This window comes from Brassica napus, chromosome A4 (assembly GCF_020379485.1).
Source record: "Brassica napus cultivar Da-Ae chromosome A4, Da-Ae, whole genome shotgun sequence".
NCBI classification, from domain to species: Eukaryota; Viridiplantae; Streptophyta; class Magnoliopsida; order Brassicales; family Brassicaceae; genus Brassica; species Brassica napus.
The window spans coordinates 924,720-939,926 of record NC_063437.1 but is presented as its reverse complement, the minus strand read 5'-3'; the positions used below and the strand labels follow the sequence as shown (position 1 = coordinate 939,926).

At 40.0% G+C, this 15,207-nt stretch overlaps 1 protein-coding gene and 1 pseudogene across 1 annotated transcript; one reads left to right on the top strand and one right to left on the bottom strand.

The window, feature by feature from the left end:
- Nucleotides 1–3,170: 3,170 nt before the first annotated feature.
- Nucleotides 3,171–4,049, bottom strand: LOC106447775. Its single transcript, XM_013889744.1, has one exon. It carries the CDS (start codon nucleotides 4,047–4,049, stop codon nucleotides 3,171–3,173), a length of 879 nt encoding a protein of 292 aa, XP_013745198.1.
- A 5,639-nt stretch (nucleotides 4,050–9,688) lies between these two features.
- On the top strand, nucleotides 9,689–15,207 carry LOC125608409 (annotated as a pseudogene).

Below are 15,207 nucleotides of genomic sequence, written 5' to 3'. Positions count from 1 at the left end.
GAGAGAGAGAGAGAGAGGGGGGATGGGACAGAGTTGTTGGTACGGAGGACGAGCAGCAGCCTCAGGCAGAAGACGACGCACACTGCTTTTGATCTGATCCGATTCGATCCACCCAGCTGTCCCCTTTCTCGTTGAAAGCTTTCTTTTTAGTTACTGAGGGGTTGTTTCGTCATTTTCGGTTATCTACATGGGCTTGGGCGTTTTACATATCCATTGGGCTACTCTCTCAGGTATTTACGGTTGATTACTCTGATTTGGGATTCTTATTCATACTTGATGGCATATAATCAATGTTATTTAGTCAAATGAAGTCGTTGTAGAACGAACTTTTATCTAACAACCGATAAAAAGTTCTAGCAACCAAAATCGTTGGTAACCAATTGGTCAAATGAAAACAAGGGACATTGACACACGACCCACGATTTTGTCTTCATTTTATGATTTTGATGTCCCACTAGTCATAAATGTATATCTATAAATGTTCATGCATTGTGGAATCTATGCATAATGTTGTGTTAAATGCGGACCGGTAACAAAACCATATAAACTGGCTGTTGGCTTAAATTTCTAGTACAGCAAACAAAGACAATAGGTTTAAAAAAAAAAAGACAATAGGTTTAAAACTCTTACAATTGATAGTTAATAAACAGATGGCACATGATTAGATGACCTTTGAGATAAAACTAATAATGTCATAATATATTTTTTGTTCCCAAAAAATAATCATTTAGAATTCAAATGCAATTTATATCTACTTTGAATTTAATAATACTAATTACAAATGACTTGATCTTATAAATATTTTTATTTATTTTAAATACTATTTGTTAAATAAGTGTATCCAATAAGAGTATTAATATATTTTAATTATTTTAATACATGTAAAAAATATCAAAATAACATTATTTATAAAATGGATGAAGTATTATATATTGTGGTTTTTGATTTAGAAAATTACAGTTACTTTAGATTTTTACTACATCAAACAAAGACAACAAGCATAAAACTCTTACATTTGATAGTTGATAGACAAATGTCGCATGATTAAGTGACTGATTAAGTGACATTCAAGATGAAACTAATATTATATATTGGGAATTCGGCCAAAAAAAGCACGAACTTTACACGAATTGCCAAAATAAACATGTACTCGAGCCTGGCCAATAAAATCCTAAACTTTCGTTGACTTTTTTAGTTTATTAAGAAACTTACGATTGACTGACCAAAATAACAAACCGTTAACCGACAGTTAAAACTGTGTTAACCCACCGTTAAATACTACCGTTTAGTGAAACGACGTCGTTTCATTCAGTTCTTTTGTGTAAGACAAAATCTTAAAATTGTTGTTGGTTGGACTCGAACCCACACACTCTTGGACTTAACAGAGGGGAGTTTTGCCACTGGGCTAGTGAGACATTTTAAAAGATTAGATACAAATTTGTTTTTATTGATCAAAAGACGTGGATGATTGAAATAAAACAAAACATAACCCTAATTTCTCATAAACTCAAAAAATTCTCTAAAAACTTTTGAAAATCTTTAAATTTCCAAAAAATTGAAAAATAATTATTTTTTTGTAAATTTTATTTTGAAATTAAAAATAAACTTTTTCTTTCTTTAAAAAATCAAAAATCTTCCAAAATTTTCTTTTAAAAAAATCCAATTTTTTTAAAAAATCAAAGAAAATGCAAAAAATTAAGTTACAATTATCAGCTAAAAATTAAGTTTTTTAAAAAGTTGAAAATTTTGGAAGATTTTTTTTAATAGAAAAATAATTATTTTAGTTTCAAAATTAATTTTGTAAAAAAAATTATTTATTTTTTCAATTTTTAATTTAATTTTAAAAAATTGAAAATTTTGGAAGATTTTTGTTTTTTTTAAAGAAAAATAATTATTTTAATTTCAAAATTAATTTTATAAAAAAATTCTTTATTTTTCAATTTTTAATTTAATTTTAAAAAATGAATTTTTTTGAAAATGTTTTGATTATTTAAAGAAAAAAAATATTTCTAAGTTCAATTTGTTTTTTACAAAATCTTTATTTTTCAATATTTTGTAATTTTAAAGATCTTTTATGTTTTGAGAGAACTTTTTATATTCAGTGAGTACCAAATAAAGTTAAATGTGTTTGAAACTATATTGAAAACGCCTTTAGCCCAGTGGTTAAATACATTATCATTTCACCCAAGCAACCCGAGTTCGAATCCAGGGTTCTACTTGTTTTTATTTTCAGATCATGTAAAACAAAAACGACGTCGTTTCAGTTAACGGAACAATAAACGACGTCAATTTTTTTCTGTTAAGTTGCTAACGTCGTGCTAAATTGGCAAGTCAATAAAGACATTGTTAATAAATTTTAAAGTCAATGAAAAGTTTGGTATTTTTTTGGCCAGTCCAAAAGTTCAGGTTTATTTTGGCAATTCGTGCAAAGTTCGTGATTTTTTTGGCCGAATTCTCATTATATATTGTGTGTTTTTATTTAGAAAATTACAGGTTCTTTACTCCAAACTTTCGGGTAGTTTAGAATTACGACTTTATAATATCAAATGAAGCTACAATTCAATATTGAACCGTCCCTGTTTGCTGTTTCATGTGGTAACATAGCAATAACACTAATGCACCCTTGGCCACTTATATGTGTCATATTGATGGATTACTTGTGTATCCGAATGCAAAGTCTCGTGTGGTTTGTATTTGGGCTTATAAATACTTTGGAATCTCACGGTATTAAAAAAAATAACACTAACATAATAATGCATCTGATTTTTTCAACAGATGCAATTGAAGCAATTTAACAGTTGAAACGTGCCATTGTAAATGGTCTAATCAGACTGCGCAAGCTCGGTTGTCGCTTTTATTTGTAATTCGTCATGGTAGCGGATTTTTTTTCATTCTATCAATCACGTGTAGATGCTTAACATTGAAGTTCGAAAAAAATGTTGAAATATTTTTTTTTTTTTTTTTTTTTTGCTAAAAGTTTTTCTATTGAAAGCATGAGAATGAAAATGTTACAATGCGTTAGCATAGTTAGCCAAATGGCTTAATTAGATAAACAAAAACTAGAGCCCAAATGTAGTTATGAGAAAGAGTAAAGCCCAAGACAGTAGCCCAATTTTGATAGATGATAACGAAGTTGGAGAGGTTACGTGATCTTCGATCAAAAGTGGTGATCAAACGGAAGAGAACCAAAGTTGGAGAAGTTGGGAGGACTCAGCCGGGTTTGAGAGCCGGAAGCTTGCAATCCGAAGTCTGATTTGCTTATCAATTTCCAATAGGAGGGAGTCTGATGACCTGAACCGGTTTCGGTGGAGTCTTTGATTACGTTCAGACCATAGGAGGTAAATTGCCGCTTGCCAGGAGAGTAGTAGTAGCTTCCTCCATGGTCGTGTCCCCCTGTAGTTGTGTAGCGTTGTCAATGTCGCGTCCCAATCAGGGGAGGGAGAAACCGAGCAACGTGAAGCTAGAGACGACCAAACGTCCCAAGAGTATCTGCAATGGAAGAACAGATGGTTCCGGGATTCGATCTGAGTTTGGCAGAGCACGCATCCACCATCAATTTGGATCCCCCACTGGAGCATCCTATCTTTAGTAGGACAACGATTTAGGGTCATTAGCCAAGTTAAGAACTTATGTTTCGGGATACCTCCAGAGAACCAAACTTCCTTGTGCCATGGAACAGCAGGCGCAGCCGTCCTGATCAGGTTATAGATGAGTTGTGTTGAATATTTCTCTGATGGCAAGTTGTTAGGGCTCCATAGAAGTTGATCTGGCTGATTAGTAATAGAGAGTGATGTGAGATGTGAGAAGATTTTGACCTGGTTTTCTGATCTCGCTGCAGGAAGAACCCAATGATCCAGCTCCCAGAGTTCAGCCAGGGTCGAGTCTTGATGGATTCCAAGAGAAGCAGAGGCCTCACCACGCAAGAAATCTTTAATGCGTCCAAAGGGGGACCAATTTGAAGACCAGAAGTAAGTCCTCTCTCCATTTCCCAGTAGAGCCTTGATCCAAGGGTAGGCGATATCCCTTAGTGAGATCAATTTATTTGTCATCCAGGTGTGTTTCTGTTTTGTATTGATGACCCAAAAATTATTTGCATTCCCGCAGAGAACTTCAGTTACGAACCAGGAGGACCAGATAGAGTCTTGTCTGAAGAAAAGAATCCAAATGAGTTTGAGAGCAGCAGCGATGTTCCATTGAGTCAAGTTACGAAGGCCTAACCCCCTTCAGCTTTAGGTTTTGTTACACTTTCCCAACCCACTTTGCTGCATTTGGACCATCGGTTTGCCTTTCCATAGGAATTTGCTGCTAAGCGAGTCAATCTCATCTGTGCAGGCTTTGGGAAGGATGTATGCGCAAGACCAGAAATTGACTATGCCCGCTATGACAGTAGAGAGGAGTTGAAGTCTACCTGCAAAAGAGAGAGTGCGTACTGTCCAAGAATGCAGCTTGGATTTGATACTTTGGAGCAGCGGTGCACAATGTGTTAGCGACAGTTTCTTGGTGCAGAGCGGCACTCCTAGGTATCTTACCGGTAGAGTTCCTTCAGATAGCCCCGTAGCTGCTTTTATCTGAACTAACTCATGGGGTTTAATTCCTGCAGTAAACAAAGAGGTCTTTTCCACGCTAATCGCTAGTCCCGAACGAAGCTCAAAATCTTTTAGGATATTCAAGATGGCGGTAACTGACTCAGGCTCACCATCACAGAATATTAAGAGGTCATCGGCGAAGCATAGATGAGTCAAGCTCGTTCTTTGGCACTTGGAGTGGTAGCCAAATTGACCTTCCCTAGCTGCTTTGTTCAGAGATAAGGATAGGCAGTTCATTGCTAGCACAAACAGATAGGGACTAAGTGGGTCACCTTGGCGAAGGCCTCTAGAACCCTTGAAGAACCCGTAGGTAGCACCGTTGAAACCCAGAGAGTAAGAAGTGGTACAGACACAAGCATGGAGCCATCGCAGAAAAATTTCTGGAACAGCTAAGCTTCTCAAACACTGGAATATGAATTCCCATCTTATAGTATCAAAAGCTTTCGCTATGTCTACTTTGAGTGTGATTCTCTTGGGCCCTCCTATCTTGTGATAGCCCTGGACAATTTCAGATGCAAGAATGGTATTCTCTATGAGTAGTCTGCCCTGGACAAACGCTGTTTGATTAGGTAAGATGACCTCTGGCAGAATGGATTTTAAGCGCTTCACCAGTAACTTAGAGATCGTCTTGTAAGTGGTGTTACAACAAGAAATTGGCCTGAAGTCTGATATAGAGGAAGCACCCGGCCTTTTGGGAACCAGCGTGAGAATTGTTGCATTAGTTGCAGCTGGCAGAAAGGCTGTGGTGAAGAATTGTTTAGTTGCTGCAATTGTTTCAGGCCCAACAATTGTCCAAGCGTCCTTGAAGAAGGCCGAGGTGAACCCATCAGGTCCAGGGGACTTGTGAGGGTTTAGCTTTAGGATGGTTCTCTGAATCTCCTCTGCTGAAGGGTAGGAGGCAAGACTGCATTTCTGATCGTCAGAGCACCGAAATGGTTGAAGTTGATCAAACCACTGAAGAGAGGAAACTAGCTGGGAAAGGTTAGTAGGTGCCAAAATCCCTTTGAAGTGATTAACTGCAATAATACACATCTCCTCCGGGTCAGTCACAAGCACACCAGAAGGTAGGAGGAGTGATCGAATGGAGTTATAAGCTTTGCGACTGGCTGCTACTCTGATGAAAAAAGTTGTATTCTGATCACCCAGTCTCAACCAGTTGATTCGGGACTTTTGCTTGAAGAAAGCTTCTTCAATTCCTTTCAGGAAGGTCCATTGCGCCATGAGTTCTTTTTCTGTAGTAAAGGAGGCTGTGGTAGGGTCCGCTAGAGATTGTACCTGCACATCTTTGAGCAAACAGTTAGTTTCTAAAACTCTCTTCTCAATATCAGAAAATCTCTCTTTGTTTAGTGTTTTTAAATCTCTCTTTATTGTTTTTAGTTTATAGCCCAACGTGTGGAGGTCATGCGCAAAGCTCCCACTTAGAATCCATGCATTCTCAACCGCAGTGAGAAAGGAAGAGTGGTTTGAGAGGAAGTTGAAGTACTTGAAGGGACGGGTTCCAATTGAGGGAAGGGGACAGGAAAGGTCGATGAGGCAGGGAGTATGGTCGAAAAATTCATAGGGTAGGAAAGAGGCTACACTGTTCGGGAAAGCATCAACCCAGTTCCCATTCACTAATGCCCGATCAAGCTTTTTTGTAGTAGGGGAGGAGGGGCATTTGTTGGTCCAAGTATGGTATGATCCTTGGAATCTAAGATCAGAAATTCCCAACCGAAGAAAATGATCTTGCAATTCGGTCATATCGCTGGAAAGTTGAGCGACAGAGGAGGAAGAGTGTTCTTCATGGTGGGTGATCTGGTTAAAATCCCCTCCAATGATCCAGTTCCTATGATCCAAGAAGAGAGTGGTTTGAACTTCATATAAATCGTCCCAAAGGGAACGACGCTCTTCACGGAGGTTGGAAGCATAGACCGCAGTGAAAGTGAATCGGGGTAAACGAGGGAGAGAGACTTCGCAAGTAAGAGACTGCCGAGATTGGTGCAAAACTTGAACAGTTGCTGGGTACTTCCACAAGATAATGATTCTCCCGTCCTCTTCCGTGTCATGGTTTGAGGTAAAATTCCAGCTTGGGCAAACTCTAGACATAATATGGCTTAGATTAGGCTCTTTAATATGCGATTCCAAAATAGCGCCAACTAGCGGCTTGTGAAGATTAAGCCACTGAACAAAAGGGTGATGCTTGTCCTGGTCATTGAATCCACGGACATTCCAAAAAAATATATTTGTACACATAATTAAAGGGAAGGGGAACCCTCCGCTAGATCAGGGAGGGGCGGGTGAGAAGAGGAGTTTAGAGAAGATATAGCGGCTGAAGATTGGTTAAAAAGGGGGAGAACAAAAGGGTTAAGGGAAGCTATGGATGGTGGTGATTTAGGCGAGGAAGAAGGGGAGTGAGGAGGGGTATTTGAAGGGGAGGGGTCAGGTGGGGTTAGTATTTGAAAAGGGTTAAGTGAAGTGGGTTTATTTCTTGCGGTTCTGGGTTTTTTAAGACTTAAGGCATTGCTGTTAATGATTACAGGGCGGGATGGACAAACAGCTGCGAGGCCAAGAATGCAGTTTTCAAGGTGAGGAGGAGATACTGGGGAGGCTGGGGGAACAGGAGAGGCTGGGGCAAGGTGGCAGGAGGAGAGGTCAATATCCATAGAAACAGGAGAAGGAGGGGGGATAATGGGGGTATCCTCGAGAGGAGGCTCAGTATCAGAAGGAATAAGAGGAGGATCTTCCGCTGGTAAGTGAGTATCGACCGCCACACGAGGCACTGTGAGAGGATCCTCCACAGGATCTCCAACCAATTTTTTCCTGCGAGATACCTCAATCCACTCTTTTGGACCCTTTGGGCAGTTTTTCATCAAGTGACCTGAGGCTTTGCAGGAGTAGCAGACATGTTTAGCAGGGTTTGAGGGTTTGGTTTGAGGGTCAGTAGCAGGGGCAGTTTTAGGTGGTTCAGGGAGGAGAGGGCAGTTACGGGAGATATGGCCCAACTCTTTACAATGAGAGCATATCGGAGGGGTCCATGGGTAATCAACTTCCACATTGACAAAGGAGCCATCTGAGCGGCCCACTTCTACAATTTGTGGCAGCGGGATGGAGGTATCGACCTCAACTTTAACATGGGCGACACTAACGCTCGAGAGACTTAGTGTCCAGTCATCCGTTTCTTTCGGTTCACCTATCTGCCCAGCAATATGACTGAGCCCAGCATTATAAATTAGATCGAATGGGACGCCCTTTAAATGAGCCCAGAGCTGAATGCGTTGGAGTGAGGGAGTGGTTGTTGTAGCCGATTCTGACCATTGGGAGACATGGAACATGGATGTCTCAACGTACCAGAATCTTTTGAGAAGGACCTTTTCTCGGATGAAGTCATTAGAGAGTCTCACGAGGGCAGAGTTTGTGGTAGGTAACATGTGGATTTCCAGATGTTTACCTTTTCCCCAAAGATAGTTCAGTACATTCTGAATGAGCTTATATGCAGGGATTCGACCAAAGAATCTGCAGATGAGGAAGTCTTTATGAAGCTCAGCTCCTTTTTGGTAGACTTCATCCGGAATGATTACTCTAGGAACACCGCTTGGAGAGAAGGTTTGTGGAGATAGCCTACAGAGGGTCCTATCTGTATTAGATCTTACTTTTGAAGCCCAGGTAGGGGGGGCAGAAGGGGGGGAAGGATCAGTAAATGGAAAAGGATGAGGTAATGGGGATTGAGATAGGGAGGGTCCAGCACCAAGAAGGCTGGAAGGTTGAGGGGGAGAAATAGGGGGAAGAGATTGAGGGTTAAGAGGGGGGTTCATAGTAGTAGAGGAAATTGGGATAGGGTTTGGTGAACAGTTAGGGAAAGGGGAATGGAGGAAGGAAGCTAGGAGGAGAGAAGCAGATGAGGGGGGTAGTACCTTGGATAGGGTGGGGGAGGAAGAGGTAGCCGGAGAAGGAACACCAGCGGACAGAAGGGTGGTAGTAGGTGTCGGGTGAACAGGGCGCAAGGGTTGAGAAGGGGGAAGAGAGGAAGGTTTCGAGAGATTAGAGGGTGAACGGGGGGCGGGGAGGGGAGGAAAGTGAGTTGGGTCGGGAGGATCGGGGAGGGGAGGGGGGCGGCAGAGGATGCCGGCCGGAGCCGTGGGTTGCAGAGGGGGAGCACGCGCAATCGCCAACCAGGAGTTGGGAGATAACATTATTTTGATAACAGACAACTAATTTGTATCGTTGAAATATTAAAACACACAAAAATATATTTTCTTGGACTTCTTTCTAGCGGCATATGTGAAAATAAAAAGCATGTATACCTGTTATGATTGAGATACGTAAGTAGATAAAACCGCAAATATCACTATTAACATAGTTATAACTAATTAGCACTCAAATGTTTGCTAAAAGCATCACAAAGACGTGAAGAAAAAGGAAGAAACAAAGCAAGAATCGTGGATATATTTTTCGGAAGACATCTCTTCGTAAAGGTGAATTCAAAGCTCTGATTAGTCTCAGTGGTCAACAATCAAAGTTGTATACAAGTAAAACTTTATATAAATTAAAACCTATAGGCCAAGTTTACATCCAATCCGATTTACAGATTAGTAGAAAATTACATAAAAACTATTTATTAAAAATTAACCTAAAGTAAACAACTCACTCGAACTGAATTTAATTTACTAAAAGATAAACGTGGATATCCTAGTGACAAATTAATCTGAACAAAAACATGATATTTATAAATTCGTAATTTAATGATTTGATTAAAGATTCACTAAGTTTCTAAATTTGAAAGTCTACAGTTCAAGATTTGAAAATGCATTTTATTAATAACTATATAAATTTAAAAAAAAACTTTAAAATATTTAGCATAATACAAGACGAACTATCATGTAGACATGATAGTATAAACAGAAATGTAAATTATCATAAAACAAGTAGAATTATAAAAATATAAAATTATATCAATGCAATAATTTTCAAAAACATTGATAACATTTATCAACTCACTTAAATGATTACTTTGATGTTTGCCTCTTTACATAATTGGTGTAAATAATCGCATAGTCGTTGGTTTTCAACTTGTTACCGTTAACCTTATCATGAAATAAAATAAAAACTATAATGTAAAAAATAAAATGAAGAAAAAAATAGAGTGGAAAGTGAAAGACTTTGTGCATTTCTTTCTTCCAATGCATCCAAAGCACCGATCCATCATTAACGGTTTGAGGAAAGTGAAAGGCTTTGGGAACGGTTTCAAACCGGTTACAAGGTGAGATGGACGGTAAGGATTCGTTGGTTTTGAGGCTGAGGAAGAGACTAAGCAAGGCTCAAAAGTCTAACTCGAAGCTGTCGAAGAGATTGTCTGAAAACTCGTCTGATGTTGTGTTGTCGTTTAGGGTATACGAGTCTATGCTGCGTGATGTAGTGAAAGGTGTGAAGAAGTTCACTAGCGTTTTGATTGAGCTGATGGAGAAAGCTGGGTGGGGTTTGGATTTAGCTGAGGTTGATTATGCTGAGAAAGGGCATAACAGGTATGCGTTGTTGTCTTACGTTTGCTTGGGGATGTTTCGTGGTTTCGATGATGATGAAGAGAGTTATTCGTTGAGGGAGTTGATGCAGCATGTGTCGAGTAATCCCATGGAGCTTCTTGAAAGAGATAAAGATTGTGCGTTCTCTAGGTTTTGAGTTCTTGGAGGTCTATGGGCACGTTCTATGAGTGTTTTGTCGCGATGGCTAGCTCGGTGTGGACACTGAATAAGCTAGCATTGTCGTTTGATCCTGAGGTTGAGATTATTCAAGTTGAAAGTGGAGTTGATTTTTCGATTGTTTTTATGGAGGATGTCTTGAGAAGGAAGGAAGATAAGAGGTTTATTGAAATCAAGAAGTCGAAATTCACAAGTACTCGTTTCGTTTTATTCAATTCAATAAGCTTAATCACTTTCACAAATCGTATCGTTTCATCACATCTTTCATCATTATATATAGGACTAGGTAAACTCCTAAACCTATTAGTAATTATCTTTCATATATATCCTAATCTCTATTGGATAAACATAATCCTAATAAGATTAGGATAGCTTGATCTTCAAGCTACTTCAAGTTTACTTTCAACATTCTCCCCCTTAAGCTTGAAGTCTTCATCTTTCACATTTTGAACTCCGATCAGTCTTCTCATCTCTGCAAACTTCACACGACCAAGCGATTTGGTTAATATATCAGCTTTCTGCTCACTCCCCGGAACATGCTCTACTTCAACCTGTTCGTTCTCGACACACTCCCGAATGAAATGAAACCTTCTATGAATGTGCTTGCTTCGTCCATGAAATACAGGATTCTTCGTGAGAGCGATCGCAGATTTGTTATCAACCTTAATAACCACTTTCTTGCACGCTTTTCCTTCAACTTTGCCTAAGAGCTCTTGGAGCCAAATGGCTTGTTTGGCAGCTTCTGTTGCGGCCATAAACTCAGCCTCACATGATGATAAAGCCACAATCTCTTGCTTCTGAGAACACCAAGTTATAGGGCTTCCACCAAGATAAAATATGTGTCCGGTGGTGCTCTTCCCATCATCATCATCAACGTTGTGTGAACTGTCGCTGAAGCCTATCAGTTCATGGCTATTTGACACTCCGAACTGTAGACCGAGTGATGTTGTTCCACGCAAATATCTCAGCACCTGTTTCAGTGCCGCTCCATGAGACTCTTTAGGATCTTGCATATACCTACTGAGCACTCCCACGCTAAAGAACAAGTCGGGTCTGGTGTGTAGTAGGTAACGGAGACAACCTATACTTCTCCTATATTCCGTTTCATTAATGCTTCTTTCTTGAGTAAACTTCGACAGTCGCACGTTAAGATCCATGGGAATATGAGTAAGGTTACAGTCTTTCATGCTTGTTTCTTCAAGAATCTTTCGAGCATACTTGTCTTGCGACAATACAATACTTCCCTTTCGTTGACAAACCTCGATACCTAGATAGTATGTTAGCTTGCCTAAGTCGCTCATTTCGAACTTGCTTCTCATCTCCTGTTTGAAGTCCATTATTGACTGTAGGCACGCGCCCGTGACTAGCAAGTCATCCACATAAACACACACAATAATCAGTCCTTTCTTCTCTTCTTTCCGGTACAACGATGGCTCCTTGGAACATCTGGTGAAGCCGAGACCTTGTAGAATCCGGTTAAGCTTGACGTTCCAAGCCCTTGGAGCCTGTCTAAGGCCGTAAAGAGCTTTGTTAAGCTTGTAGACTTTCTCTTCCTTCCCTTTGATCTCAAATCCCTCGGGTTGATTGACGTAAACTTCCTCTTTTAACTCCCCATGTAGGAATGCGGTTTTAACATCTAAGTGATGTATTTCCCATTCCTTAGAGGCTGCAAGCGAGATAACCATTCGAATTGTTTCAATACGTGCGACCGGCGCAAAGACTTCGTCGTAGTCGATGCCGTGTCTTTGTACATAACCCTTTGCCACTAGACGAGCCTTGTACTTGCTGATGCTCCCATCCGCATTTCTTTTTATCTTAAATACCCATTTCAACCCAATAGGTTTAAATCCTTTCGGTAAGTCAACAAGGGTCCAGGTTTTGTTTTTCTCAATAGAAGATAGCTCGTCCTCACATGCGTCAACCCATACTTGCATTCTCTTAGTTTCACTGTAACTCCATGGCTCGTTATTTATGACCATCAAGAGTCTTTCACACTCAACCTCTGCCTGAAGAATATAATCATCAAGGTAGGAGGGCTGAGTGCTAACTCTTGTTGATCTTCTGAGGTTTGGTATGGATTGTTCCTCTGTTTCTTCGTTATCCTCATCCTCTGTTTCCTCGCTACTGTCTTCATTATTGTTTGTTGGTGGAGCTTCTTCATGATCATCTTTGCTTTGTAGAGGTATCATCTCTACGTCAAAAGAACCAGATTCTTCGGTATTCTTTTCTTGGGTCGTGCCCCAGTTCCACTGCTTCTCTTCCTCAAAGTGTACATCGCGACTGATAATGATTCTGTTATTATCAGGGTTAAGCAACCGATAAGCCTTCGTGCCAGGTTCAATGCCTAAGTGAACCAATACTTTCGATCGATCGTCTAGCTTTCTCCTTCCTGTCGCCTCTGTTCTGGCGTAGCAAACACAGCCGAAAATTTTGAGATGCTCGACGTTTGGACGTTTGTTACGTAATTCCTCGTATGGTGTTTTTTCAGACAGAGTTCTGGTCGCGATTCTGTTGATCAAATAAGTGGCGTGCCTCACTGCTTCTCCCCACAAAGTGTTAGGCATATTCATATGTTTTAGCAAGCTTCTGGTCATCTCAAGCAGGGTGCGGTTACGACGCTCTACAACTCCGTTTTGTTGAGGTGAATATGGAGCTGTAAAGTGTCTGTGAATCCCGTGTTTATCGCAGTAATCCCTGAACTCATGTGAGAGGAACTCGCCACCTCTATCAGTTCGAAGTGTTTTAACTGTTGCTTTCGTGTCTTGTTCTGCAAGTTTCTTGAATGATTTGAATTTGCTAAATGCTTCGCTTTTTTCTTCCAGTAATATTGTCCACATGTACCTAGAAAAATCATCAATCAGTACAAAAACATAACGCTTCCTTCCTGGTGTGGGAGGAGTAATTGACCCGCATAAATCTCCGTGAATGAGTTCAAGAGGCTGTGTTGCTCTGTATGAAGTCGACTTTGGAAAAGACTTCCTAGTCTGTTTTCCTAGTAGGCATGATACGCAGGTTTCTTTGTTGATCTCTATGTTGGGCATGCCAACAACAAGGCTTTTGCTCATCATCATCTTCAAAGTCTCATTGTTGAGATGACCGAGACGTGCATGCCATCTAGTAGACTCGGCAGATGTTGTGATCTGTAGACATTGAACGGTATCGGCTTGTAACATTACTTTATATAGTCGATTCTTCGATCTCGTACACTTGATCATTACTTGTCCTGCTCGATCAAAAAGTTTTAGCGTCTCGTCCTTCATACTCACTTCACACCCTGCTTCAGTGGCCTGTCCTAAGCTTACTATATTGCTTTTCAAGCCGGGTATATAGTAGACGTTGCTTAGAACCTTCTTGTTGCCTCCTTTCAAAACAAACCTGATAGAACCTTTTCCTTTTATCTCTATTCGAGAGTCATCTCCAAAACGGACTAGGCCCGTTACTTCTTCGTCGAGTTTGTAGAAGAACAAACGGTTACCGCTCATGTGATTGCTTGCTCCATTGTCAAGATACCACACATTCTCCATACCTTGCTCACTTTCGAAGGTGCTTGGTTTTACTTTTTGTTCATTCAAGTAAACAATTTCATGCATCATTAATTCGTCGGCTTCTTCCGTGCCATCTTCTTTCTTTTCTACAGTTTCTTGTAGTTTAAGCTTTGCATCAGGACATTCAGAGGCGTAATGACCGAGTTTATCACAAGAGAAGCAAGTGATATGACTTTTATCCTTTGTTCCGTACTGTCCCTGTTTATATGCTTCTCTTTGTGCATAGAACCCTCCAGTACGTCCTCGGCCTCTTCCTCCTCTCCAGTTTCCTCTTCCACTACGTCCTCTACCTCGACCGTAAGCATAGCCATCTTGCTGCGACTCGTTACTGGCATACATTAGTTTCTCTCGATCATCATTCTGTTCTTCTTCTTCTTCTTCTTCGCTGATTCTCTCTTCATATGCTTTCAACCTTCCAACTATATCTTCGAAACTAGTTTCATTAAGATCCAGAACTTGTTCAAGGGATGCCACCATGTGAATATATTTTTTTCTTGGCAAACTCTTTAAAAATTTCTTTACAAGTTTTGGTTCTTCTATGATTGTTCCAAGTGAAGCTGACTTTGACGAGATCTCGGATAACTTGCCGACGAAGGTATCAATATTATCTTCGTCTTTCATCTTTAGTTTGTCGAAATCTGCCATTAAAGTTTGTAGTCGAGCTTCTCGAACTCTTTCAGCCCCGATATGCCTAGCTTGAATCGCGTCCCACACAGCTTTGGATGTGTCGAGATTCCCAACCTGTAGAGTTAAAGATTCGGGTATGGATTGGAACAACAAGGCAATAGCCAAGTTATTCTTCTCTTCATGCTTGCTCCCTGGATCAATTGTTTCCCAGACTTTGTTTACTTTGAGAGCAATCTTCATCTTCATAGCCCAAACTGTGTAGTTGGTAGAAGTCAGCATCGGAAACTTGATGGACGATGGCCCTGTTTCCTTAATTTTGACCTCAGTTTCATCTTTTACGTATGCCATTGTCGTTGTCGTTGTTTCTCTTGTCGTCGATTTAATTGATTAGGATATATGGCTCTGATACCAAATATTGAAATCAAGAAGTCGAAATTCACAAGTACTCGTTTCGTTTTATTCAATTCAATAAGCTTAATCACTTTCACAAATCGTATCGTTTCATCACATCTTTCATCATTATATATAGGACTAGGTAAACTCCTAAACCTATTAGTAATTATCTTTCATATATATCCTAATCTCTATTGGATAAACATAATCCTAATAAGATTAGGATAGCTTGATCTTCAAGCTACTTCAAGTTTACTTTCAACAAGGTTGACGGTGAATCTTACTCGAGGCAAAGTGGTGGGATTCACGGTGGTTCCTGAGTTTAAAGTTGGGTGCACGGTGATACAGTCTCAAGTTTATCTTACCAGCTTGAAATGTAAATGA

Excerpts from the sequence above, each read along its gene's own strand:
- LOC106447775 (XM_013889744.1), bottom strand. The coding sequence starts at position 4,049 with ATGACAAATAAATTGATCTCACTAAGGGATATCGCCTACCCTTGGATC.